The 25885-nt window shown below is 48.9% G+C and overlaps 9 protein-coding genes across 9 annotated transcripts in view; 3 read left to right on the top strand and 6 right to left on the bottom strand.

The window, feature by feature from the left end:
• The window catches only part of CNBA1940 (hypothetical protein), a gene marked incomplete at both ends in the record, with an annotated part of 5156 nt that extends 793 nt beyond the window's left edge, over positions 1–4363 (bottom strand). Inside the window, 11 exons of the mRNA XM_773101.1 lie at positions 41–305; positions 356–464; positions 515–1342; positions 1403–1539; positions 1595–1646; positions 1700–1830; positions 1896–2208; positions 2251–2484; positions 2540–2629; positions 2684–2979; positions 3030–4363. Coding sequence (XP_778194.1) covers positions 41–305; positions 356–464; positions 515–1342; positions 1403–1539; positions 1595–1646; positions 1700–1830; positions 1896–2208; positions 2251–2484; positions 2540–2629; positions 2684–2979; positions 3030–4363 — 3789 coding nt within the window. The remainder of the gene's footprint in view (positions 1–40; positions 306–355; positions 465–514; positions 1343–1402; positions 1540–1594; positions 1647–1699; positions 1831–1895; positions 2209–2250; positions 2485–2539; positions 2630–2683; positions 2980–3029) is intronic.
• A 365-nt stretch (positions 4364–4728) lies between these two features.
• CNBA1930 (hypothetical protein) lies at positions 4729–7425 on the top strand (the record flags this gene model as incomplete). The annotated part of the gene is made up of 10 exons (XM_773100.1): positions 4729–4792; positions 4884–4962; positions 5095–5136; positions 5178–5199; positions 5256–5504; positions 5560–5769; positions 5822–6928; positions 6991–7239; positions 7288–7347; positions 7399–7425. 10 exons carry the CDS (start codon positions 4729–4731, stop codon positions 7423–7425), a joined length of 2109 nt encoding a protein of 702 aa, XP_778193.1.
• A 1317-nt stretch (positions 7426–8742) lies between these two features.
• CNBA1920 (hypothetical protein) lies at positions 8743–10031 on the bottom strand (the record flags this gene model as incomplete). The annotated part of the gene is made up of 5 exons (XM_773099.1): positions 8743–8888; positions 8949–9145; positions 9188–9274; positions 9333–9572; positions 9628–10031. The coding sequence occupies 5 exons, from the start codon at positions 10029–10031 to the stop codon at positions 8743–8745; spliced, it is 1074 nt and encodes a 357-aa protein (XP_778192.1).
• Positions 10032–10871: 840 nt separating this feature from the next.
• Positions 10872–13088, bottom strand: CNBA1910 (hypothetical protein; the record flags this gene model as incomplete). The annotated part of the gene is made up of 4 exons (XM_773098.1): positions 10872–11372; positions 11421–11556; positions 11606–12811; positions 12859–13088. 4 exons carry the CDS (start codon positions 13086–13088, stop codon positions 10872–10874), a joined length of 2073 nt encoding a protein of 690 aa, XP_778191.1.
• Positions 13089–13666: 578 nt separating this feature from the next.
• Positions 13667–17449, top strand: CNBA1900 (hypothetical protein; the record flags this gene model as incomplete). Its single annotated transcript, XM_773097.1, has 11 exons — positions 13667–13918; positions 13969–14071; positions 14124–14335; positions 14391–14730; positions 14790–15593; positions 15639–15832; positions 15893–16098; positions 16153–16297; positions 16354–16800; positions 16857–17116; positions 17170–17449. 11 exons carry the CDS (start codon positions 13667–13669, stop codon positions 17447–17449), a joined length of 3243 nt encoding a protein of 1080 aa, XP_778190.1.
• Positions 17450–18480: 1031 nt separating this feature from the next.
• Positions 18481–19672, bottom strand: CNBA1890 (hypothetical protein; the record flags this gene model as incomplete). The annotated part of the gene is made up of 4 exons (XM_773096.1): positions 18481–18592; positions 18640–18977; positions 19029–19125; positions 19191–19672. 4 exons carry the CDS (start codon positions 19670–19672, stop codon positions 18481–18483), a joined length of 1029 nt encoding a protein of 342 aa, XP_778189.1.
• Positions 19673–20733: 1061 nt separating this feature from the next.
• CNBA1880 (hypothetical protein) lies at positions 20734–21512 on the bottom strand (the record flags this gene model as incomplete). The annotated part of the gene is made up of 4 exons (XM_773095.1): positions 20734–20818; positions 21043–21117; positions 21261–21298; positions 21375–21512. 4 exons carry the CDS (start codon positions 21510–21512, stop codon positions 20734–20736), a joined length of 336 nt encoding a protein of 111 aa, XP_778188.1.
• A 474-nt stretch (positions 21513–21986) lies between these two features.
• CNBA1870 (hypothetical protein) lies at positions 21987–22516 on the top strand (the record flags this gene model as incomplete). Its single annotated transcript, XM_773094.1, has 2 exons — positions 21987–22202; positions 22259–22516. 2 exons carry the CDS (start codon positions 21987–21989, stop codon positions 22514–22516), a joined length of 474 nt encoding a protein of 157 aa, XP_778187.1.
• A 203-nt stretch (positions 22517–22719) lies between these two features.
• On the bottom strand, positions 22720–24864 carry CNBA1860 (hypothetical protein; the record flags this gene model as incomplete). Its single annotated transcript, XM_773093.1, has 5 exons — positions 22720–23131; positions 23190–23527; positions 23584–24244; positions 24297–24584; positions 24647–24864. The coding sequence occupies 5 exons, from the start codon at positions 24862–24864 to the stop codon at positions 22720–22722; spliced, it is 1917 nt and encodes a 638-aa protein (XP_778186.1).
• Between the last annotated feature and the right edge of the window lie 1021 nt (positions 24865–25885).

The raw sequence follows: 25885 nt of genomic DNA, 5'->3' as shown, positions 1-25885 counted from the left end.
CATCAGCACGTACACAACCGAAAGCCTCCTAGTTGCTCACCCGCATCTGAATATACAGCATGGGCGGGAACTCGTCCATGAGATCCATCATAAAACCCTTCTTCCCCTCATACTCAATGGCTGAGCCACCGAGATACAGTTCTGCCAGGCAGTCATACAAGTCCTTGCCTTCCTCCTCGACACCGATAATCGGATGCGTGAAGACAGATTCTACTGGGGTCTGAGCATCATAGGTGGGTTGATCATCAGAGGAAGGAGAGGACGACTCATACACCGTCTGCTGGCGATATTTACAAGAATACAGACTAGAGAGTTTCCATTAGCAATCGATTTTTATGTCATCTTCGTAGCGTACTTTTTAATGAGATTCGATGCCTCTTTTCCATCTTCTCCGGGCTGCTCCAGTGCCAGTTCCAATTGAGAAAGTACATTGATAAGTACCTCAGCAGCATCCTGTTGCAAACCTACTTAACAGTCAGTCCTTGACCAAGTAAGAAAGTCGCCATGTACTCACCAAATCGTAGACCCGAACTGAGCGTTTCTTGCTTGCGAGCTTGAGGCCTTGGTGGGAGAGATGGAGGTGCACTGGGCGACTCATACTTGTCCTCTGGCTGCGTAAGGGCCAAAACTTCTGCCTCCTCCTTGCGCGTCTGACTTGGAGACCCCGCAGGCGTCGTCAGCTCCAGATGGGCAATTTCTGTAGCTGTACCCAGTGACGGGCTTTCAACTTGATCAGCTTGCGTTGTCTCGACCCTGGAGCCAGTCCCCAGCTCAAATTCCAATGCACTCTCGCTTTCAGATTTACCCCTGGTAGCATTATTGCCTGATCCTTCGGCCTGTTTATATTTTACCCGTTCTTCACCAGGGGAGCGAGAATTGTCTCTTTCTCTATCTTGATTACCCCTTTTCCCGAGAATGGTAGACGTGCTGGAGGTGTCGCGGGATCGAGTACTTGACGATTCTGGAGATCGAATGTTTTCTTTATCTGCGTCCAACTCCATCTCCTCTGTTATCTCGTCCTGTTCCAAAGGTATAGGAGTGCCCGTCAGGTCTTGTCGGGGTGATTCAGGTGGTGAGGCGAAAATGGTCGACGAAGGCGAAGGAAGAGTGGTGAGCTCTGGTACAGATGGGATGCTGTCCAGCAAGTTTGGTGTGATTTGAGCAGAGTCTGTGGCTGTGGCGGTCGAAGCAGAGAGTTCCGTCGGCGGTTCCTGAGTCTGCTCAACCATGCTATCTATTTCCGGTCTTGTAATGGCGAGATAAGCCAATTCTTCGTCCGGGCGGACAGCGGGGAGTTCCGTTTTATAGAGCTGGAGGAAAAGAAGTCGAAGTTGGCGTACGACTAGAAGAAAAAAGTTAGCTATTGATACACATGATGGCGAAATTGTATCAGCCAGCTCACATCGCTTTGCTCGCTCTACTTCTGACTTTGAAGTCGGCACGATTTTGCTCTTATCCTGTTCAAAGATCAAGACGGCTTCTCTAAGGGGCTTAATGGTGTACAAGTATTGCAATATGGAATTGAGATAACAAGTGTTTCTGTGCAAATTTATTCACTTCAGTCACATCACTTCATGGTTTTTGATGCACTTACCCGATGTTTTGCAATCCTGCTGGAATATCTTTTCTAGCGGGTACATCAGGTTCTGGATAGGAACTTTAGCAACTTGATCGATCGAGTACATGGCACGCAGCTTACCTCTTGAACCGGTTTGCAAGAACTGCTTCAACCCTGGCCTTTCTTCTCCAGGAGCATCCGCAATGACGGAGAGACACATTCTATAATGGTCTGCTTTCCCAGGGTATTCGTTGACGGCCATCTCATATTGCCTAGACCGGAACAGACCGGAACATCAGTGAGTAGATCAAGTGCGATAAGAAACAAAGAAACTTACATGATCAACCCGTCATCGACTGCATCCCGCGGGGCACTTAACGCCTCATACGCTTCCTGTACACTGACAAAGGTCTGTCCCTTCTCCCCCATACTCTTTAGCTGCTCGCTTCTCCTGTCTTTGCCGATTAAGACCAGCGCCCTATTCAAGTCCTGACGTTGCTGAGAAGAAGTCGAGGCCTGGATGGCGGATTTGTGCATGGAGAGGATATAATCGTCAGGCGCACCTTGAGGAGGTATAGAAATGTCTTCGGCGTGTTGGCGAGTGTATCCAATCAGACCATATGCCTTTAGCACTTCATCTGTCATTTGGGCTTTATCAGTTCACGCCGTCCTTTCGAAATCAAATTACCGACCGTCTGTATACTTGTCCAAACTCCTTTCCACTGCTACCTTCAACTCCAGACTACTCTTTCCAACCACAGACGCCTCTGAAATTCTCTCTAGCGCGCCAAGGTACCGAGGTGTATTATGCTCGTCAAACATAATTTGAAGATCATAGGCGGTTTCAAGAGTTTCAGCAGTGTCATACTTGGTGACGCCCAAAATATGACATGCTTCACGAACGTTGTCTGGAAAGGGAGCAGTAGCTGTCATGCTTGTTAGACGAAACATGGGATGCTAATGAAAAAATAAAGTACGAACATGTTGGATATTGTGCAAAAGGCACTATATCATTGATGGAAATTTCCAAGGGTATCGCATCCATATATGGCGGGGTAATTGCTTGCAATTCTGCGGCAATGCTTGTCGGTTTATAGCTGGTATCATGACAAAATTACGACTCACTATTTCGCCTTAGGAACGCCAACAAATAGAGTGTCACCTCGATCCAAACCCTCAACATGTACTTATCCATTTTCGCCATGTTGCCCGCTTCGTTTGCAATTTGTGCAGCACTTCCAGACTCGCTACCGCCTTTAAAAGGACCCACGCGTAAACCATCAGGCTCCTGTTGACAGGCGAAGCCGATATGATACATAATATGCGAGGAGGCAAGCCCAGCCCCGATCTTTGACTGGAATTTGGCATTATTGAGATTTACCCAGCCTCTTTGGCCCTTGAAGAGAGGGTTTATCAAAAGCCTTGTGAATGTTTTCAGCGATGTTCTCATTCTAAAGCGGAGCATACTCACGTGGCAATTAGATTCCAAGCCTCATTCACGCTTTGCACACCATCAAGACCAGGGTTGGGATTGCTCATTTTTTCTGCTGTGAAAGCGTTCACCAAGCCCACAGGAAGCTGTCCTGGAACCAATCCTTCATCTACTGATATCCAAACATCGGAGGAGTCACTGAGAAACAACCTGGACGGTGAATGGGGGAGGTTGAATGATTCCCATGATTCTTCGGGATCAAGCCCCACCGTGATGTGAGGAAAAACGTTCAAGTGTTCTTCAACTTCAACCCTATCGATGCGTGCCAACTTGCTGGAGGGAAGCAAGGTGTTGAATTGGTGAAAATGATGGTGTTCCTGCGGGGCGACAAGCCTCGAGTTTTGAATACCTACGAGCCTCGCCCACTCGTCTCTCCTCTGTTCACGCGCCTTCTCAAAACTCTCAATGTCAGGATAAGCTTTTTGCTCGATGACAGAAGCCTCCCATTCTTCCATGCTCTGAAGCCCCGGAGGCAAGCCATGCCCCGCCTTGATCTTTAACCATCCCCAACAGGTGCTACAGAAATACCAGTGCTCCGAATCATTTCCATCCCCCGGAAGCGCTTGGATGATATCTTCGAGAGTTGCAATACGGGGCGAATCTTGGGCAAAGGGGTTGTTCGAGGCGAAAACGGGAGTCGGTCTTTGTGACGGTGGCGGAAGCGAGGCCTGACCGGCAGCGACCTGAGCGTGAGTTTGAGAGTGAAACTTCTTAGATGGAGGAGGAAGTGCTTCTATATATGGCCTAACGAGTTCGTGCTCATGGGCAATTGCTAGCCATCTCCGTGGAAGTACACCAGGTCCCAACTGAGGCATTGAACTTTGACTAGTTGACTGATCAATTTCCATCTGGTCATAAGATTCGAGGTTGGATTGCCACGCATTGAAGTCTTTGGCAGTGAACTTTGAGTCCACTTGCATATCACCGTCCTCTCCAATATGCTCAGCAACTATGCCGGGCGTATAGGGGGGTGGATCATCTTCTGGTGGGTCGATGACAGCCTCTGGAGGCCTATATGGTGCCTCAGGAAGACCGATTTCTGGCTCGTCTACAATGACTGGAGAATCAGCATGCTCAGAGATGGAAGAACTCCGGTGTGGGATGCTGGTACTAGAAGAGTCAGCCGGAAGAGGCATAGTGCGATATCTGGTGTGGGACGAGCCTGGAGCGCTCCGCCTCGTTGATTGAGACTCTGGTGAACGAGGGCCATGTGGGTGAGAACGAGGAGAGAAAGCTACTGGAAGAGTTCCGGGACGGGTAGGAGGGCTTGTCAGGTTGGATGTGGGAGGGGAAGGAGAGGAGTATTGAGTCATGTCCGCGATGATGTCGTGAGGGCTATGGGGGGCTGGTGGAGGGGAGGTAGGAAGGAAGACAGGTTGCGGCGAGTGGCAGAGTTGACGTAAGGCAAGGAGCGGCTATATAGACAGAAGCAGCTGGGCGGCTGGGTGTAAGACCGCTGCAGCTGTGGTTTTGGTGACAACGAAGAACGAAGCAGCCGCGCCACGCTCACACAGCAGCCGTTGGCGTCATCGCGTGACATCCACGTGTCTGACGTTCAGCGCCGCCTTACAAATTCCTTATTTATTAAAATCATAAGATAGAGTAGGAGTGAGGGATCGGACGCGCACAAAGTAACGAACACCAATAACCAAACAACCAGCAGCACCATCCATAACCTATGTCTACCCAGTCTGGTAGATCAACAACTTCTAAATCCTCTAGCAGGAAGAAGCCGCTCTCTTGTATGTACTTTACAAGTAGTCCCATCTCCACTGCCGCGCACCAGTTTACCGGCAACGTAAAATGGATGCATGCTAAATTCCAACAACATAGGTGCAGAATGCAGACGCCTGAAGCTCAAGTGCGAGTTGGTGTTCCCATGTAGACACTGCGTCAAAAGGGGCTTGGCTAGGTAAGTGGCGGTATACTGTAGTTGGTCCTTTTGGAGATCAACATCACCGTTTACTCGCTCCGTCGCCACCTTTTGAATGAAGGACATTGATCTTACACTTGTCTGTGACTTGCTGTTGACCCGTCATCACAGTATCTGTCCAGAAGGAGAACTCGTAAACGGATCTCGCAGGACGTGAGTTCTCTCAGCCTGTATACAGCTCATATAATACGCAGCAAGATTCTAGCCAGAACGGAGGTATGCATGATTATCTATCCGTGTTCTATTCAAGACAACAAATTGACAACACGTAGGACCTTCACAACCGCATTGCAGCCCTTGAGGAAGCTCTGAAAACTGCGACTTCATCCCAACATCCGCTTCTGCAAGACAGTCTATATGCCAACAGGAAAGAAATTCGGCAAAGGCGAAGCTCCTCAAGCTCTCCTGAATCAAGCATTCAACTGCCTTCGGATTGTCTCACCAGCTTCAGCCATTTGACGCTAGGTGACGACCCCCATTTCTCAAGGTATTACGGCGCAGCAAGCAGCGTATATCTTTCAGTGAGCAAAAATGTCATCTTGCCTTGTACCCTATAATGACAACAAAGGTTCTCAGAAGCAGCAGTCGATACCGGTGTCTTGTGAACGGTTCGTCCCCTCGGATGAATCTGTTGCACCTCGCCAACCTCATGCCATTTCAAATGACTACACCGATCTGTTCCCTCCTTTTTCTTCCGTCCATAGTCAGCTTGACATAGATGGCATTTTTCATCAATATCTCCCGCCCCCAGAAATTGGCCTAACTCTGGCGGAAGTGTACTTTCACGCAAGTACCCATACTTCTTCTCTACGATGCTCCCGCTGACACCATCTCGCAGACCTTTGGATGGTTCACCAACATTGTGCAGCGCCCGTCATGGAATGATGTATTCTTTCATCACGTCTACCGCGAGTCGGCATCTATCAGAAGCAACCCCGTTAAGCCGCAAAGGCTAGCGGTCGTACTGCTCGTTTTTGCTCTGGGAGCCCTCATGGATCTCAGTAAACCACCACATAATGAAGAGGCAAGACATTATTTCAATGGTGCACGAGCTTGCTTGTCCCTCGACCCCTCCCATTCTGTCACCTATGTGCAGTGTATCTATCTCTATGGTTCATATCTAATGAATCGCGGGGAAGACACTTCTGGCGGAGACACCTTTTGGCCTCTGTTGAGGATGGGTATGGCCGTATGCGAGGCTATTGGTCTTCATCGTGATGGCAGTAACTGGGGCCTGGAGGAAGACCAGGCGATGGTGCGGCGTATAGTTTTCTGGGAGATTCATGGATACGATGTCCTGCAAAGTACCGCGCTGGGGCGCGGTATGTGCATATCAGATGCTTCGATTGATTGCCAGGTGCCACTCGCTGAAACTGACTCCGGCTTTCATGCCAGGGCGTATGCTTTGACCAAGATTTGGTCCCAGATCAACGAAAAGCAAGTGCGCATCAAGCCATTCGTCTACTCTGAGGTCGCCGAAATCGACAAGGCTTTGTGTGCATTTCAAGATGATCTACCATACCACCTGTCACCATCTTTGCCACCCTCTCCAGATGACCTCACCAATCTCGCCAGACACAAGGAGGCTTTCCAGCGAAATACCCTCCTGTTATATATCAATGAGGCGAAACTTACATTGCATCGAGGTTGGTTCATTCGAGCTCTTAGAGAATATCCAGACGAGCCCCTTTCAAGCCCGTTTAAACATTCATATCTATCCTGCTTGGAAGCCTGTAGAGGCGTCGTATTCCTTGTGCGGAATATGCTCATCCTGCACGGTCAACTAATTCACCGACGATGGCACTTTTTCTTTCATCTCTTTGCGGCTTGTGTCTGCCTTGCGGCGGCGGTGATCCGAGCGCCGGCTTCTAGTTTGGTGCGGTCTATCCTTACTGAACTCGAATCTGGGATCAATCTTTTTAAAATAGCTGATAGAGAAGAGCTTGTACGTCTTTGTGTTACTTCATTTTTTTTTCCTCTTGACTCAGTTGCTGATATTTGCGATAGATCACCGTCAACAGACTTCGAGAAAAAGCAGTGCGGGCTATGCAGAACATTTCTTCTGCGTCTTTTAACGAATTGGAGACGGAAACGGAGGATTTGGACCTTCTGGGGGCGAGAACAACATTGAGGCGAGCTGCACCGAAAGTCTCAACGCACGAGCAGTCAGGGGTTATACCCCTTACTGTCCCCCTATTTTACGAAAATACGTCTATACCACCGAATGCCGAGAGAACAGAAACGATGACCGCCATGGTAAGTGATCTGTCATTAGGTAGATTGTTAACTAAACAAATCATTCAGCTTGATGTCGATGATATGAACCAGGGCAATCTCGAATGGAATGATTTCGATATGGATACTGTACGGCCCTTCTGCTATGCCTTCATTAGTCGATTGCTAACGACATTGCAGTTTCTCAGGGAAATTGGAGCAATTTGACGAATTCCGGAGCTTGCATATAAAAACAGGCTGGTTGTTATGTTTGAATATCATCCCGTGTTGAATGTAATAAGTATAAGCACTGCTGTAACCGCTGACAGTGGACAGAACTTGAACTTGCTGTAACATCTTGACGCGCTATTATTGGTGCCGGTGTATTCTCGTGATATGGCAGAACAAAGACATGCAAATGACCCTTTCGCATCGTATCTTCATTCCCTTTTTCTAAATAGTGTCTGGAACATTTTCTTTGCTGCCGCTTTTTATGATCGACGACGTTCGTCAAGAACTGGGTGCGTGACCTTTAACTTCCTCCGGAGTAAATTAACGAATTACGTAACTGGATATACTTCGATACGAAGGTATTTGTCGCGACTTCCCTTTGTTTGCTTTCGTTCACGATTTTATTTCGAGGATTATTGTCAATACTCATCACTACCTTCGCCATAAGCTTGTCGAACCAAGGCAGAAGGGTAGCATTCAAGGATTTGAAAAAGGTAGTAAGCAAATTATCTAAGCCGGTCATTTGCCATCAGTAACAAGTGCTGATGCTGATGTTCTCGTCCTACTGGACCAAAAGGATACCACTCCCAGAGTAATCCTTAGTACGGTACTGTGTGCAGTCGTCGTAATCAGTCCATGATCATCGCCTTCTGATTTACCAAAACCCTCGCGTAAACATGCCTCCAAGCAAAGGCCATGATGCCGCACCTCCTCCCAATTGGCCTGCTTCCGTGATCTACTTGTCTAAACCTCGCCTTTCCCCGAAGTTTCCTCCTTCCCTTCTCCCGTTCATTGCGTCACCCAGTTTTACACCCCAAACAACCAAACATCCGTCTCATGTCCAGATCAAAAAGATTGCTGAAGTCTCACATCCCGCTTATGGACAACTGGGACTTTTCGCCAGACAGAAAGTCAAGGAAAACGAACTCGTTATCCCGTATCTTGGTATCATCCATGTCACTTTCACACCTGACAACGGAAGCGACTCCATCCTCGATGAACATTCTGAAAGCGACTACGATTTGTCTCTTCTTCGACTGTCTTCCTCTGACATCAGAAACCCCTTCCCTGGGCAGCATATATCGATAGGTGTAGATGCAGCTCGAGAGGGTAATGCAGGGAGATTCGTTAATGACTATCGAGGAGTCAAACCCGCCGGGCAAAATGCCGAGTTTCGAGTCGGTAAAGGTGAAGGCGGGGAACTGAGAATGGAGATTTGGAGTCTCAGAGGCGGCATTGGCAAAGGCGATGAGGTGCTGGTCAGCTACGGCAAGGGATGGTGGGGGGCAAGAAAGTAATGATCACATTGTATCATCATTCCCATTCCCATTCCCAGCCGTGCAGCTCGTCTTGTTGCGCTGTCCAATCTCCGCCTTTGCGACGTTGCCGTTTCATTGCAAAAGTCCCTTGCGCACGGCCTACTGTCAACTCATATTCTGTGGGTACCTCCTGCTCTTCTCCTGCTATTGGTCGTCAGTTGTAGATTCACAGGCGTTTAGATTTTGAGACTGCTTACTGACCTTGTTGTTGTATCACAGCCACGTTACTCTCACCCATCAAGTGCCTGGCTCCGTCCACAACAAATATTCTCTTCTCCCTGGGCGCTTGTCGCGATGAGACACCGGACGATTCGCCCTGGGCGCTGGGTGGAAGCACCGGCAGACTGGAGTGAGCTGTCAAGTTAGGTTCCATGACCACGAGTTGAGTCGAAAGTCCCCTGCAATGTCATCCTCAGTTTGGGCTTGATAAGCTGGTAAACCGTGCGTACGATGGGTCGATAGAAGAGAAATGATTGGCTGTCTCTCTGGCAGCAGCAAGTACATTGAGGTAATCGGAAATGCAGATACTGTTTTCAAATGGATGGTCAAGATCCTGTCGAGTATATATGCTTCGGGGTGGCTTACCTGGCGTTGAATTGCTTGCCACTGCTGCACCCTGGCGAATTGCCATTCTTGTCTTCTTTTACTTTGTTTTCTTCTAGTTCAGTGTCAGTAGACGACACCATGAACAGCTCCGCCACATTCCATAGTATCACTAAACCGGGACAGCCATCCAACGTGTGGCTATCAGCGTTGGCCTGCCTACTTTGATTCTTCGAGAGTAGAGTGAGGAGTAATTGAAGGTGTTTCGCAGAGGGACAAAATCTATTCAGAAGGTTATCAGCCGTGCATCTCTACGATTACAAAGCAGGATATTCACCTCATATCAATCCTCTTCAGCTTTTGAATGACGCTCATCCACCCTCCGTGCTCACGGAACCATCTCTCATCCTCACTTTCAATCGCATCTTGAAACGCTGCTTTAGGTCCCGTCACTAGGAGAACCCTGGTAGGTGTGTTTAGCGCGCCTTTTCCATTGTGTTCATCTCGTGTCATATTTCGGCTGCTGCTGCCATGTCTTGCACTGGAAGCGCAGTCTTCTCTGGTAGCGTCATCTGCCAGGTCAAGGTAACGGAGTGCCAAGTGAAGAGGAGACGTGGGCGGAAGAGGGCCAAGAATGTAGCTGGGCACGGGGAGGGTGTGCGGCGGCCCTGGATTAGGACCGGACGGTGGGATAATGGAGGATAGGGGCAGATGTAGTGGTCTCGCTTCGGGAAGGACCATGCTATCCCGATTTGAATCTCGGAAGAGTGAGATCTCGAGTGTGTCGGTTGTTGGTGTTGAGTCTGAATAGTGTCCCAGGTGACACACCTTCCCTATTGTCTTTGTTTACTTGTACTTGTACAGTCGGGTATAATCTCGTACATAGAACGAAAGATCAGAACGATCCCTCAGTAAGCAGTGGTGGGTGCGACTCGACTGAGTCGGCTTCCAACGCGCACGCGTCGACGCGTCGTTGTCATATCCTTTCACAGAAAAGGAACAAAATGAAGAGGTATGCCAATGATACATAATTCCATAGTTCTATCCAATACGTATATAGTCGCACAACATACGAGTCAAAAGAACTATTCGCTAGTGAAATATTGCAGGCCACGACTTGAAGCAGATATAATTGTCAAAGAAAAAAGAAAAACGAAAATGACCAGAATTCTATAAACATGCAAAGATTAATGTGGATTATCTAGTCGTGCTAGATATGAGAAGGTGCAAATGTTGAGCAAGCGTGTATCTGTGAAGTGTGGGATGGGAAATGAGGAGGGTGATGTATAAAGTAATGAAGAAGGACTGGAAAAGAGATGAAAAGTATGAAATAGCAATAAACGGATTAGACGTGATATTTTTGGTTATAACAACAACTTTCAAGATTGACCAGAGACCCAAAAATAATAGAGGAAGAGGGTGTTTTATACACATGACGTCTTCTTCTTCTTTTCGTTTGCAAACTTTCCTCCGCGCAGAATAATGCCCTCCTCGTTGCAGTAAAATCTCGCCGAGATGAAGCCTCATTCTTTTTAGAATTGACACAATTGGCCTGCGTGACTATCGTTTCGAAAACCATTCTCATGAGTCCATCCGGCTCATGATGTCCATGGGATCCTCAGAGATTGCACTGAACAACACCGCATCCCTACCCTTTGTGACAGGCTGCGGCTGAGGCGGGGGATTAGGCCTTGCTTGCTGTTGAACTTTTTGTGGCCCAAGGGCGTGATTAGGGGCCGGTTTCCCATTGATGGGATTAGGGCCGTTGGCGGGACGGGACTGGTTAGGCCACGTGCCCATTCTTGGTAAAGCATGGTGATTTTGTCCATGACCGCCTTGGCCAATGACGCGACCCTGGCCGGCACCATTAATGGTATTAGTAGCCTGAGAAGGGATGGCATAAGGAGCTCCGGCGGGTCTTTGAGGGGCGCTGACACCGGATGTGACACCACTAGAAGAGGGGGGATTAGGTCGAGCACGAACTGGAGGAGGAGCAGGAAGTGAAGGAGGATGTGGGTGAGTTCCATTTTGGAGCATTCTGAGACCATAGAGACCATGTTCTCCAGAATTGAGGTAATGATACTACTGTCGTGTCAAGATTTGCCTGGTTATGCACTAATGTAAACATACCTTGAGGCCGTTCATCTGCCTGTAGCGTTTAGTGCATCCAGCCCCCACAGCACAAACAAAAGGTCTGTTCCTCTCCTCTGCCTCTTCAAGTGTTAGACCGAGATCGACCGCGTCATGGATAGCGAAATCACATTGACTGTGAATCTGTTAGCATTCTCTTCAAGATCACGCGACCTGAAACGTACCCTTTTTGCTGATGATACTTGAGTCCATTGCTTTGCTTATATGCCTTGTTACATCCTGGATTGGGACATCGCCATGGTTTATGAGAGGAGAATAAACTCGGTTGCGGGAGGGCAGGCTCTGGGAAAACCTTTGGGGCACTGGGCGCAGCAGCACCGGTACTCGTGCTTGAGGGTTGGGCTGCAGCCGAAGCAGAAGTAGTGGCATCTGTCGCTGCAGGTTTAACTTCTGCTTCTCCCTCTTTAGGGGTGGTTGTCTCTGTTGTTTTTGTACCTGGGGGCACAGTAGGAATGCCAAGGCTAGATACAGCGCTCGCAAAGAGAACACCAGGAGCCACAGCTGTGGGCATGTCACCCTTGGGTTCATCTTCCTTCCTACCTGCGACTACTTCATTGAAGGCCCTGTCGAATCTCTTTTGCTGTGCGGCCGGGCGCATAGCGTTGGTACCCATGCTCATGAAAGCGGGACGAGCGGGATTAATCTTTGGTTGAAGGAAAACAGGAGAGGGTTGAGTTGAAGTGGTGGGGGTGGCAAGTGAGCCGTCAGGCGGAGAAGATGATGATGATTGCGTCCTGGTAAGAGTAAGATTGGAGGCCTTGACCATAGATTCGCCTTCGGGAGGAGATTTAAGGACGTCGGAAAGCTTGAGTGGGGATTTACCGACTGAGTCAGTTGGAGTTTTACTGGTAGGCAAGGGATAGCTTGGCACCGGGACTGCGGCAATGGGGTCCGGAGAAAGACTAGATTGGGAAGAGCCAGGAGCAGGAGGCTGGGCAGGTTCTTCCGGTACATCATCGAGGTCGAGATCCATAGCATGGGTGACGGGAGAAAAGCTATCCTCGGGGGGCATATTAGGGTCGGAAAAAGGGTGGCAATCCTCCACGTGTTCGAGGAGAGAATGCAATCCCGAATGTGTCTTGCCACAACATTCATATGCCTTGGTCAACTCTGCGTCAGAGCGAGCCATGAGACCTTGGACTTGGGAACGGTTGTACGAGGTGCCGAGAGACATGGGTTGGAATGACATGGAGGCAAAAGATGTGGAAAGGTTATGAGGGTCTCGAGAGCCGGCCACTGCTGCAGCGTATGATCGACGATGGTAGCTGGACGACATGGAACCTGGCAAACCGAACGCCTGGGCCGAGGCGGCAAATGAAGACGGTTCCATGGTGACAGATGTGGAAAATGGGATGACGGGGGAGTCGCCGCTGCGCAAGGTAAGCATCGACCGAGATGGCAACTGGCGTAAACTCACCCGGCATCGCCGTAGAATCTGGCTCCAAAGCTGCCCATCATGCCGCCGTTGCCCCACTTGACACTGCGGGGCTTGCCTTCGAAAGAGAAGCCGCCGCCGTTGGTGAAGCTTATGCCGGTCATGGCACCATATGACATGGGGGAAGCACCCGTCCGGGGATGGGGGCCGGCATGTGGATTGGAGGAGCGGGTCGACCGCGTGGGCACCGGCTGGGGAGGCGGCGATGGCATGGTGAAAGAGTCCCGGCTATGTGATTAGAGGGTGGCGGAAGAGTGCCTCTGTTTTAATTACAAAGATGTTTGTGCTATGTTTTGATGGTGGGTTGCCTCGGTAACCGGGCAAGGAGTGGGCGGCGACGGCTGTTCCTAGCTGTTCCTACTACGTACGGCGGGCTTGGGCCGGGCGTGATGCTGCGGAGGGAGGGCGTGAGGGTGGAAGGGCGTGCGCTGGCTGGGTAAAAGCGGACTGGAAGTCGTGGGTGGAGTGGAGCGGGTGGCAAGGGCGGCTGGGGAGGCGGGGCGGGCTGCTGGTGTGTCTGTGCGGTGCGGGGAGTGGGGGAGGGGAGGAAGAGTGGGGGAGGGGCGCACTAGTGGCGGAGTAGTTGGTGTTTGTGTGTGATGGCAACAAATAAAAGCAGGCTGAGCAACTTGGAAGGACCCCAATAGGATGCGCCCATTCCGCTTCCGGCCATCCTTCCCCTGGATCCAGGGTCGGCCCCTTTTCTTCCACGTCACCACTTGCACCCGGCCATATCTCATCGTCTCTGTCTCGCCTGTGCCATCTCCGCTCTACCCATACACCCGCCGCGATGCTCGCCCCCTACCACCTCCAGCCCCTCATCCCGCAGCTCCGCCCGGCACCAGACCTCCTCCAGTTCGATACACAGCACAGCCTCGCGCCCCGCTCCTCCTCGCCTCCCCAGTCGCCCGTCCGCAACAGTAACAACAACAATGAACACAGGGAGATCAGATGCGTGGAAGGCTACGGCTACAATCTCTACGTCGGAGCCTCTGACGGTACAGTGGAGTGGTGGGTCTGCGAGGGATCAATGTATCCGCAGGTTGGTCACCCCTTGCAGTCTTGCTCCACGAACTAGCTTACCAGTTGTAGGCAAATGGGTGGGTGATGCGGCATAAACATACTCTGTTCCCTCGCAGGCCAGTCAGTAAGATGTACATCCTCCCAAAGGTATCCAAGCTTTTTGTGATATCCGGTGGGTGACTTGAACACGCAAAAACACTACTTGGCCAGCTCACGATCCATAGACGGCACAATGCATGCGCTCACTCTTCCATCCTTGGAAGTCGTTCCAAGTACTATAATACCGACCATGCGAGGTGTAGTGTCCGTTATACTGAACGATGACGAGCTTGATTATGGACAGGGGTCAGAGGAAAAGACGGATATGACTGTCGTCATTGTTCGTCGACGAGTTCTTGGGATCTATAGGCTTGGAAACAGGCTTCAATCCATTAAAGTTTGTATTCTTAATCACGGCAAAACGTGGCTTTTATGTTGATACTTTGCAACAGGAAATACCGCTTCCATCAGCTCCCACTGCCCATGCTCTGTTCCAAACCTATCTCTGTTGTGCGCTGCTCTCTCCCGAGACATCTCAAATAGTCAACTGCGTCGTCGACCTATCAGATGCGTCACTCACAGAGGTACTTCCCGTATCCCAAGTACCGCCTTTGGAAGAAGAAGGAGGTGAAGGCCAGGAAGCAGTGAATGCAAACATCGTGGTAATCCCTGACGAAAAGGAATTCCTCGTCACTAGTTATACCGGAACATCAACGATGGGCGTGTTCTTAAACGGGCAGGGTGATCCAGTAAGAGGAACGATCACATGGACGAGTCACCCATTGTCGATAAGTAAGTTCACTCGCCTCGTGATCCCATTGTCCTGCTGCCTCGCTGACATTGATGGGTAGCTGTCGAGTCAAATTGGATCATAGCTCTACTTTCTGACCAAACCATATCTATCCACTCCCTATCAGATTTGGACGGCCCCGCTCAAGTCATATCGCTCCCACCTGGAACAAACGCTACGTCTTTGAGCTATTCTCCTTACGGAGTGAGGGTCAGCGATGTGTTTAGCGGAGAAAAATTGAAACCCTCCAAAATGAGGTTTTTGAGCGGTAAGATTGCCCCTACGGTTGAGAGCCCAGCCACTGTTGAGGAACATGGTAAAAGACAAGGAGACTCGATAAAAGAAAAGGAAGATGATCCACCTGCAGGGTCCGGGCTCACACCCCCGTCCTCTCCCAAGCCAACTTTAGAACATACTGCAGACAAGTCTCCTGCATTTATAACAGCAATGTGTGAAACGTTTCTCGTCACCCCATCCTCCATTCTTTCACTCATTCCAACTCCTGACATCATGCTTCTCGAAAACCTATGTGAAGAACACCAGCTGAGTGAGGCTGCGTCGCTGGTATCTGATATCCGCCGTCGCTACCGCAAGGGAACTATTGAACCATCGCCTTCGCCTATTGACACCCTCAACGCTTCACATCTCATTCGTTACTTGTCCCTCGTCCTTGCTTCACATCTCACACTGTCTGCATCATTTGAAAAGGCTGCAGAGTACTGGGTCAAGGGAAAGGTGGATCCGAGATGGGTCGTCCGGTTGTTTGAGGGGTTGAGAGGAAAGATGATCGGCTCAGAAGAAGAGGGAGAGATATTCTCTGGATTGGCAAGTACTTTTATGGACATGGATTTGGTGGATGATTCGAGTAAGCGACTCAAGGCGCCGTCTACAGGATGCTAACGGAGAACAGTAACCTCATCCATCAAGAGAAACTACTCTCCTCACCTCACTCCATCTACGTCTCTCTCCCCAGCATCGACTGATCTCCGACAAGCGTTGGAAAACGAAGCCAACAAGATGCTAGCAGAAGTGTTGTCAAAAATACGCGGCACCCGAAGAAAAGGTGGGGGTGCCAGAGGTTTGGATAGTCGGAAAATTGACATGGTAAAAATAAACATTCTTGCCATACGTTCCTACAGCAGTGAGCTGACACGCATGACTCAGGTGGTCGACACTACACTCGCAAAATTGCTGACTTTGCTTGCCAATGATTCCCAGGAGCCTACAGAGCAGCTGTTAGCGCTTCTATCTTCCTCAAACGATATCATCATGTCCGAAGTGGAACCTTTCTTGGAGAAGAGAAAGTATGTCCTGGCAAAAGTCAAGGAGAAGAATGGAGAGTGGGGAAGAGTGCTGGATATATTACGAGAGTATGTCGAAATTTTTTTCCGCCATTATCACGCGAAACTGAATCGTTTGAGCAGATTGGTGGAAAGTGGAGACCAGGACCCCATGTGCAAAGATCCTGTGCAAGAAGTGGCCTTGGCTCTGACGAACGTTCAAGATGTGGATACATGGACAGATCACGTGCTATGGCTGACAGCGAAAAGACCCGAGAAAGCCCTTGATGTGAGCGCACCACTTTGGACGAACTGGCAAGAAGAATCTGACCGATATCCCATCAGGTGATTATCAACCATCCTCCAGCCACTCTATCCCCCGCGAATTTCCTTCCTCGTCTCCAGCCCTATCCCGAAACGCATCAAGCATACCTTGAACATATTGTAGTCAAGCAACGGTCTCCATCTCGAGATCTGCATCAACAACTCTTGTGCTCCTTGCTCGACGAAATTCAGCGTACAATAGCAGACGATGGCGTCAAATACCATTTGGATGAACTGCAAGAAGAGTATAAGAAGGAGACTGAAAGGATTGCAGGGATCAAGGGCAAGGAGCGGGAAACGTTCATCTACTTCTTTGCTCGCCTGGCACCAGACACACCCATAAAGAGGCTGAGACTAAAATTGGCCTTCTTTTTACACGGCTCACCCTTTTACGACATCACTCAAGCAGAGCAGCGACTTGAAGGGATGGAGCGTTTGGTATATGAGAAGGCCATCGTCTACGGAAAGGTATTAATTTACGCCATCATGTATTTTTGAATAATACTAATGACGCCAATTTACAGTTAGGGAAGCATAGGCCAGCCCTCCAACTTCTTGCGCTCACCCTGTCTGATCCGTTGAGCGCACAGACATACGCAACCGCCTCGGGCGAAATACTCCCACCTCGTCTAGCTCGATCTGCATCGTCCATCAGCGGTATTGGGGCACTCGAGGCTTGGGCTACTTTGGGAGAGGTTGGCAAACGGAAAAAGGTCAAAGATGACGGAGGAAAGCTGGAAGAAGCACTAGTCCAAGATCTCTTGGATGTTTACATGCAGGATGGGTGAGTTTCGCCGTTTCCTTTCATTTCGATATTGATGCTGAGATCAATTTCAGCACACCACTTTCCCTTCACTGTGCATCTACACTTCTAAACACCCTTCCTCATCTTCTTCCGCTATATCCCATCCTCGGATCAATGCCCGCATCTTGGCCATTAAATATCGTGTCACCGTTTTTTGTTCGTTCCATCAGGAGAGGGACGCATAAACGATGGGAAGGGATGGTGAGAAAGGGAATAGCACGAGGAGAATTCGCAGAGGTTGAGGAAAGATGGCTAGAAGAGATGAGAGGGATGGTATTCTCGTATAATCCCATAAGACGGAATCATTCTTAATTACATATTTATTTAACAGATATAAGATTCGACTCACTGCTTGCGCCAACGACTATATGCAGCGTCATTCATCATCATCGTCGACGACAACCGGCGGAAGACGGTCCTTTCTCTCCTCAGATGATCTTCCAAGCTCAGCATCTATAGATGCTCTACAACCCAGTCTATCTCCTGTCTACATCCATTCCAGCACCATATACATACATGTGAGCACTTGCCCGACAGCCCTTTCCATCCGTCGAGCCTTGCTGACCCCCCATCGCAGAGTTATTGCGCGTGGGCAAAAGCCAAAGCCGGGAACCTCAGTCTGGGAGGCAGACATCAGAGAACTCTGGGGAGGTAACGACTTTGAGTACAAAGGTGATCACTCTTTTCTTTCTCCGGAACCGTATTAAAGAGCGAACTCAGATATTTAGCCTATGGATCAGGCGAGTTTTGTTCACCCGAATTCCAATAGACACCTCAGGCAAGAGGGGTTTTAGAGTGAAAGTGTAGGTTAGATTTAGGGGTGTGGGCTTGTTCGTCCGTCCAAGCGGATGAGTACGTTCGGGAGGGCGCGCGGCTGGGTCTATACGGCACCGGTGGCGTCGTGGCAGAAGTTCCGAGCTATTCCAAGAGGTATTCCCGCTCGCATGTGTGTTTGTGGCGGATGGCGTGTCGTGTTGTGTGGCTTTCTTCTTCCATCCCCTTTCATACTTGATCTCTTCTTCCAATATATAACCATGGCCAACAGATACCCAGCCTCAGACATGGGAAACCCACTGGACACACCGTCAGAGACACCCGATACAATTATCCGTACACCCGTATCATAACGCGTAACTCTCCCAAACCCTTTAACAATCTTTTAGTCCGTATGACTACAGCTGACTTCTCCAACTTCTAAGCTGACTCTTTCTGACCATAGTATCAAAATGTCTGAATGACCACTGTACCATATTGTAACACTGTTGTTAGAAATAGCATGAAACAGAGAATAATGGGTATATAATAATGCTGGGTATTGTTTGAGGTCTTCCCTCAAAGTTTGTCTATTCGAGCTTATAGACCTGTTTGCTTCCTAGGCCCAGCTCTCTCAACACACCAGTAACCGGTCCCTGGTCAAGATTGCGGGTCATCCCCCCGCAAAGGGGTCGCATTAACCTGTTCTTCATTAAAATCTGCAGTGATGATCAAAGGGAGGGACTTACCAGGGCGGGAGGCAAACAAGGACAAGCACTCGCTCTCTGTTCACTCCCTCGAGGGCTGCCTGCACTGCGCCTGCAGGTACAGCACCTTGAGGAAACCTGGTGATCTTTAGTTTTTCTCCAAACTTTTTCTCCAAGGAGGGTAAGAAGGAAGGGTCCTCATTTGTGTCTACCCAGTCCCACTTAATGGGTGCGGCTCGGTCTAAAGACTCATGAGAGAAGGGAGGCGTACTGGAAGAGAGAGCAGGAAGGGCCTGGATGAGTTCTAATCTTGGAGCATTTGAGGGGGAAAGCTTCGCGAGAAGTTGAAGGAAAGGGGAGACAGCAGTGCCCGTTGATATCTGTATACAGTCAGATTTTGAACTGTTCCGAACTGCTGCTATCAGACGTACCATAATGATTTTATCATACCGTTGAGGGTAAATAGAGAATGTCGGTATAGGCCCTCGCACACCAAGCATCTCGCCCTCTTTGGTAGTATGTACCACTCTAGGAGGACTGTCTCAATTCTTGGACTTTTGAAAGGATCATATGATGGTGACTTTTGCGCTCACCTTCCTACCTCTCCCCCACGCACTCGCTTCACTACCATCCGCATTTCCCTTTCTCCATTTGCGGCATTTGGGTCGTTGATAAGTGTGTATGGGCGCTCGATTTGAATATCAGGACTTTTTACCATAACGTGCTGAATCACCACCTCTCCACCTTTCACATCTGCGACCTCGCCATCCAACCTGTAAGGTTTGTCGAAAAACCCATATGAGGAAGATGGGATTTTGATCGTGACGAGTTTGTGAAATGGTGTGAGCGATTTTGATGATTTGAGTTCTTGGTCGGAATATACAGAAGATGACAGTGAAGGGGAAGATTGGAAAAAGTAATATCCCGCTGGAAGAGAAAGAGAAAGACCTAAAAGTGCGTAAAGCCGTTGGCGAGAAGTTGACTTCTGTCTCGGAAAGTGGGCCGAGGTAAATGGACGAGTATTTGGAATGAAAGAGAGCCTCGATAACGCGTAGAGAGAAGGCCTGCAAGCCATGTTGGTGGATTTGACAGCCGGAGACGGATACTGATTAGATTAGATATAATCGCCTAAAGGTAGGGAGATTGAATCAGTACGTACAAGGCAAAAGCAACTCTTGCAGCATTACCAGGTATTACGTAATGTGAACCAGTCGGTACGTATACAAATAAAGTACGTCCTACGTATGCTAGTACTCCATGCATAAGACTAGCACATTTCTAGTAAGAGCAAAATCATGCTAGAACTCTAACCCATCCTTCCATTACAGAGGCAATTGGAAGAGAACATGACGCAGAAACAGCAGACAGGTTACATTGAGGGGCGCCAGCGCTAGCAGCAGAAGGAGGGCGGGAAGACCAGTTCGTTACGGGACATTCCAATCGAGTGCGTGCTACTTACGTCGGCCATTTGTCGTGAGTGCTTTAGAGGCTTCGTCTTCGTCTATATCATCCCGGCGGGACAAGTATACCCGAGATGATCATTAGCTTTCCACAGTGTGATCGGAAGATACTGTCGCCGATTAAGTTTTGTGATGCGGTTCAACCATGGCGTTAAGTCGTACCGGCGGGTTTCTCTCTTGACCAAGACTCATGCTGTCACACATGACTATGGTACTTAACTTGGCATCATGAAATTTGCAATGATAGACCACCGGCGATCACTACATAAACGGTCTGTTATGCCATACCGCCGTTAATATAATGCTTCCTTCGTGGAGGATACAGCGATCAAGATATATGAAGGATCTATGAGCAAAAGTACCGTCAAAGACACACATTTTGGTCAAGCGCACAAATCATATGGAGTTCGAAATGTTGGCGGACTTTCCCTCTTATAGAAATAGAGGCGGGCCACACGACACGCCTAGCTAGCGACTGAAATACCGCCCCTCGAGCCTTCATTTGGTGCCCCATAGAATATTTGCGGCGTGACCGCTTTTCAGTCCTGCTGAATCCTTCTCCATCGTTTAGATATCAACAATACCTGCAACATAGATTCCTCCTTGAGCATAGCAGGATCGCTCGCGATTATCAGTTTCAGTAGTGTAGAATACATGTCCTTGTAAAATCCCTGTTCTAAGCAGACTTAGGCTTGTACTGGTATTCCTCACCCCTAGCCTCCAAACGTTCCTTGGCTTCCTTCAAGGCCCAGCTTTGAATGCTGTTGAGTAAAAAGTTGCCACCGAATAGCGGAAAGTCGTAATGAATAAAATCGAACGTCAGTTGAGCATACACCAAGAAGGGAAAAAGGCAGTCCAGTGATAAGGAAATTGGTGAGAAATGATATTGATTACAGTAGGGAGGAAGATAGGGTTGGAAACCAGTCAAAGAGTTATGTGCATTAGCATTTGAAGCATCCAAAGGACAAGCATGCTGTCGACGCACCTTGTATCGGGCTTGTAAGCATAGACTACGCCCATAAAAACCATTCCGCCAAACATGCCAACGTAGTAGATGTTCCTATAATGCGAAGGAAACAATTAGCATCAAGATTATCTCAAAGGACAACTCATATTATGCTCTATTCCAACTTTTCGCCATCGGCCGGACATACGCCAACCGATAATTGCGATTGTACGATGAAACAGTGTTTTCGTACTTACTCCCAAGACTCCTTTACTCTCTTTCCATCTTTGGGGGGCTAGTGTATCCTAGTCAGCAAAATTGTTCCTTACATCTGAAGAAACGAGGCTCTTGATTAAGATACATTGACTCACACGTTCGCCGAAGAGATACCCTGATGGGGGGTTGTAAGTAGGCCCATGACTCGCGTATCGTTTAGCAGAGAGAGATGTGGATTGAGTGGATTGACGGGCGAGGGGACGGGCGAGAGATGCGAGCGCTGAGCGGACCATGGTTATGAAATAGGATGTAGGTTAGAGTAGAGTACTCAATAACATGTACGAGTTTCAGTGCAATTCCATTGGTTCATATACGCTTAGGCATGCGAATACAGCCATAGAATAAAGACGTGCCTATCTTGCTGCCGAAAAGGCTTCTCCCTACAGCTGCCTATTTCCGTGACTTTTGTTTTTGATTACGTAATATGATGTACTAAGGCCCGTCATCGTATCATCATCGCTGGCCAAGTTGTTGCTGCTGGCGTACGTCGGTAGCAGGCTCTAATTATTGTCCTCGGCCCACTTTCTATGTTCACTTGACAATTGTCGACAAGACCGGATAAGACGGGAACGGAAGAACGCACGAAAGGAAGAAACAAGTAAAGCCCTTTCTCTTGCATCTAACGAAGACTGGCATCGGCTTATTTCTTGCCCTCAAAGTTTTACCAGTACAAAGGGGTTCTTTGGCTACTATGCCTCCATAGCGCTATGCCCTCCCTCGAATCAGCCGGCTCTTTTTCCACATTATCTGAGGCCACCGCAAGCGGGGCCTCAACAGCCACACATTCTTCCACTGGCTCTGCTTCCCAATCCGCGACAAGCACAAGCTATGTTTATTCGTATGCCACCAGTAAAATTGTGAAAGTTGCTGTAGCTACCGGTGTGATCGTTTTATGTTTGGCAGCCATAGTCTTATTCTTCAAGGTAATCTCTCTCAAGATATAACTTGTGAAATATTAATTAACGTAACGATCTATCAGGTATCCTCTTGGATCCGATTGCGCCAAAGACTCAGGCGTCAACGACTTCTCACACTAACATTGAAATCTGAACAACAAGCCAACGCATATGAGATTGCCGCGTGGGCGGATGAACCGAGCACAGTACCTGCTCGCAGTGTGGGGATTAGAGAGGAAAAGGAAAAGAAGAGCAAAAAAGAGAGGGAGGAATTGAGGGCGTGGAAAAGGGGTGGTGCAAATGCCTGGGCCTTACAGGAGTGGGAGGGAGTGGCAGCGTGAGAATCATGTCTTTTTTCTGACTCTGTAAGGATTCCGGAGGTCTTTTTCTGTATCGCATGCATAGAGAGACTGTGTTACCTCTATGATCTAATACTAACCAAAAGGAAGTATTACTGGCTTCCGCTTTCGCTTGATCCGGAGGTTCAAGGAGTCCTTGAGCTACAGCTTTTCCGCTGAAATCAGGGCCATATAAAGGTATAAATTTAGATAACTGCATCGCCATTGTCATAATCTTCCCGCCGTCCCTTATTCCCTTCAGTAGCTAGCTGTCTTAAATGTTCTTCGGCCTCATCTCTCTCCGTCATTCGCATCTTTCTCAAAGCTGCTTCACCAAGTTCTGCGAACGTCCAACCGCACATACAAGCCCTGTCATCCGGTTGCGACGCCATGAACTCATCAATGGTTTCCCAAGGCGAAGTATTTGACCGATTATAAGTCGGCAAGTGGAGGGCATCGGAGACGCAGTGGCAAGAAGGAAGGAATATTGGAATCCTGACTTGCATCAGCCGCAAGGCCCCAGGACCTTCAACGCATTGCCCAGTAACAGATAAACCATCCATGGAATAATACAGCTGAAGGGTCAACTCATGCGATACCTTGATGGGGGTTATTGTCCTTTGTTCCAGATGTCAGCCGAGCTACCTCTGATACTTATAGAACGAGAGGATCTTACCCATCGTACGTTGTAGGTCTAATTTTGTCATGTCCAGGTATTCTCGCGACAGCCTTGATCTTCCACCCTTCTTCACCTCCTGCACCTGCTGCCTCTATGCCTCTCCAAAGTGCGTCGGCACTTCTCCCAGGGGCGACCTCACCCTGTTTGTGCTGTCTTCCGACTTGATATAATACGAATTTTTGCTGTGATTCTGGGCTTGAAGGAGGCACATTAGGCGTTCGTGGAGACGTAATTGTGTACGACTGAGTGAGAACAAGTCGAGCAAGGAAGATGGTTGTTTTCGCAGAAGGTGCCGGTATAGATATAGATAGAAGAATCACTGAAGACACAGAGAACTATTTCATTGTTAATGACGGTCTTAATACTGTAACGAAGGACTTTGAAAACTCACGACCTCGGCAGCAGCATTGAACTTCCAGGACCCGAGACCATCAACACTTCCCTCTTTTCTGACATCTAGCTGACAGACTCCTCCAGTAGATGGTGAAACAGCATAGATCGATAACTCCCGTGACCCTTTCAGATCGCCCTCTAACCAGCCATCCTTTTCTGTCTGTGTGCTACCATTGCGATTGGGGCGAAAACTCGTGTCCGGAAGAGAAGAACTAAGCGATAAAGGGGTCGACACTGGAGAGAGGTCAGACGAGTGACGTCGGGTATAAAGGCCGTCAAATGGCGGAGACCCGCTGTCGATCACATCGTTCACTGCCTGGTCATCGATCGAAGACCTATCTATGCCGGGCTCCGGAGTGGACACTCTATCACTTGTTCCACTCCTCGACATTGACGCACTTCTCGCTCTGCCCAGTGCTACATCGGCAGCGAACTTGTTTGAACGGGCAATCACCCGCTCAAAGTCAGCAATGTTGGGTATTCCAGATGTGGATGAGGGAAAAGAATTTGATAGGGTTTTGAATTTGAAGATAGAGGAAAAAGATGAGGTGCTCGACTCTATGCCCTCCACTCGAGCTGTAATAATGTAAGATACGCGGCCAAATGTGTGGGAATCTGTCGTTGCTAAAGTCCCCGGAAGGAGGATCGAGAAACTGAATCTGCGACTTTGCGGTCAGACAAAGGTTTACAGGACGTGGTTCAGACGCCTACGATTGACTGCCCTTTTCCAGCCAGATTCCTTCTTCATCTCCGCTCAAGACTTCTACACCTCTTTCAAATATTCCGTCTTCTTCCCAGCCTCTCGACTGACCCATATACAACCTACAGACACTTTGGACTCCAACTGAAATGGCTTTCACTCGCCGGCGCTCTTTCATGATGATCTCGAGGCCACCTGACAGCACCGTATCTTTGCTAGGAGGTCGTATTGGGTGATTAGGAGTCGTCTCTAGAGGATGAACCTCGAGAGGCCGGGGTGGGCGGACAAAGGCTATTCCCCTGATGTGTATAACATGCCATTAAGTCAAAGCACATTATTGTTCAATTGGAGAGGCCCTTACCACGCTGGAATATGGATTTTTACTTCCCCTCTACTGCTTAAACCTCGAGGACTAGAGTTTCTCAGATAGATGGGCGGCGGTACCTGTCGCTCATTGTTGAAAAGGAGGCCGTCAGCTGATGGGCGATGGGGCCTGGGAGATGACGCTCTCCTGCGAGGAGATCCAAACGATGACTCGGGAGTTGGAGAGGGGCCAGAGTCTTGCCGAATATTGTTCATGTTGCATGTAGTAATAGCAGGGATGATCAGCGCCGTGACAGACGAGATACACAGTTTGACCTATGTAGTTTGATGAAGGTGGAAAGAGTTATGCCTAGCCATGCAGACCCGCATGTCTCATGGATTATAATGCGGACATGCCTGAGTGAGGGAGATGGGGGACGGGACGATGATGAGTCGAAGTAACGTTGTGCGGTTCCGGCGCCAAAAGCCAATCTTATCAGGCTGAGTCAACCGCAAATAATGGCATCTCCCTTCCAGGCCGAGGGCGGTTGTCCGGTCTCTCTTTCTCTTTATCGTTATTTTATTTTCTCTGCCCTTTCCCTTCCCTTAAGGTTATTTCATCCCATCGGGCAGGGACATAAGTCGGGCCGGGATTCGGCTGTCCACGCACAAGAGAAGGCAACACGAAGGACATAATAAAAGAAGCACGACGCCGGCTCCGTCGATCGAGACTTCGAATTAATTGGACTCCGACTCAATCATGTTAGTGAAGAACTATTTGTAGTAATCGTACATAGGAGGAGGAAGAAAGACGATCGGGATTTTGAATTAAATGGACCCCGACTCGATCCTGTTAATAAAGTATTGGTAATAGTAATTATACATAGAAAGAAGAGAAGGAGGGCGTCGTAACGAAAGGTCATGTGTGCAAGAAGGCATTTTTGGGCAACCTGACAGCAAAAACGCGCACTCAGCATTCGGCACTCAAAATAATTGACCCATGTTTACATCACACATCACATTCAAGACAATGGTGGAACAATCAAAGACAAAAGGATCATGATTCACGATAATCAAGCCGTTTCTTCTTGAATTTATATTATTATTATATACAGCAGCGGCCAGTCTAGGGTGCATCCTCCATTCGACTGACACGATATAGTAAAATAGTGATAATCTCGACCGTGATGGTGATGGTCACCTCCGTCAGCCGGCCTATCAGAACGGGTGATAAAAAGATGAGAAATATAATGTAGTGACCTCCTTAGTCATGTATCGAGCAGATGCACTGATGCGT

The sequence above is a fragment of the Cryptococcus neoformans genome, chromosome 1, assembly GCF_000149385.1.
Source record: "Cryptococcus neoformans var. neoformans B-3501A chromosome 1, whole genome shotgun sequence".
In the NCBI taxonomy this organism is placed as follows: Eukaryota; Fungi; Basidiomycota; class Tremellomycetes; order Tremellales; family Cryptococcaceae; genus Cryptococcus; species Cryptococcus deneoformans.
The sequence above is the reverse complement of the archived record's forward strand: the minus strand, read 5'-3'. Positions and strand labels throughout refer to the sequence as shown.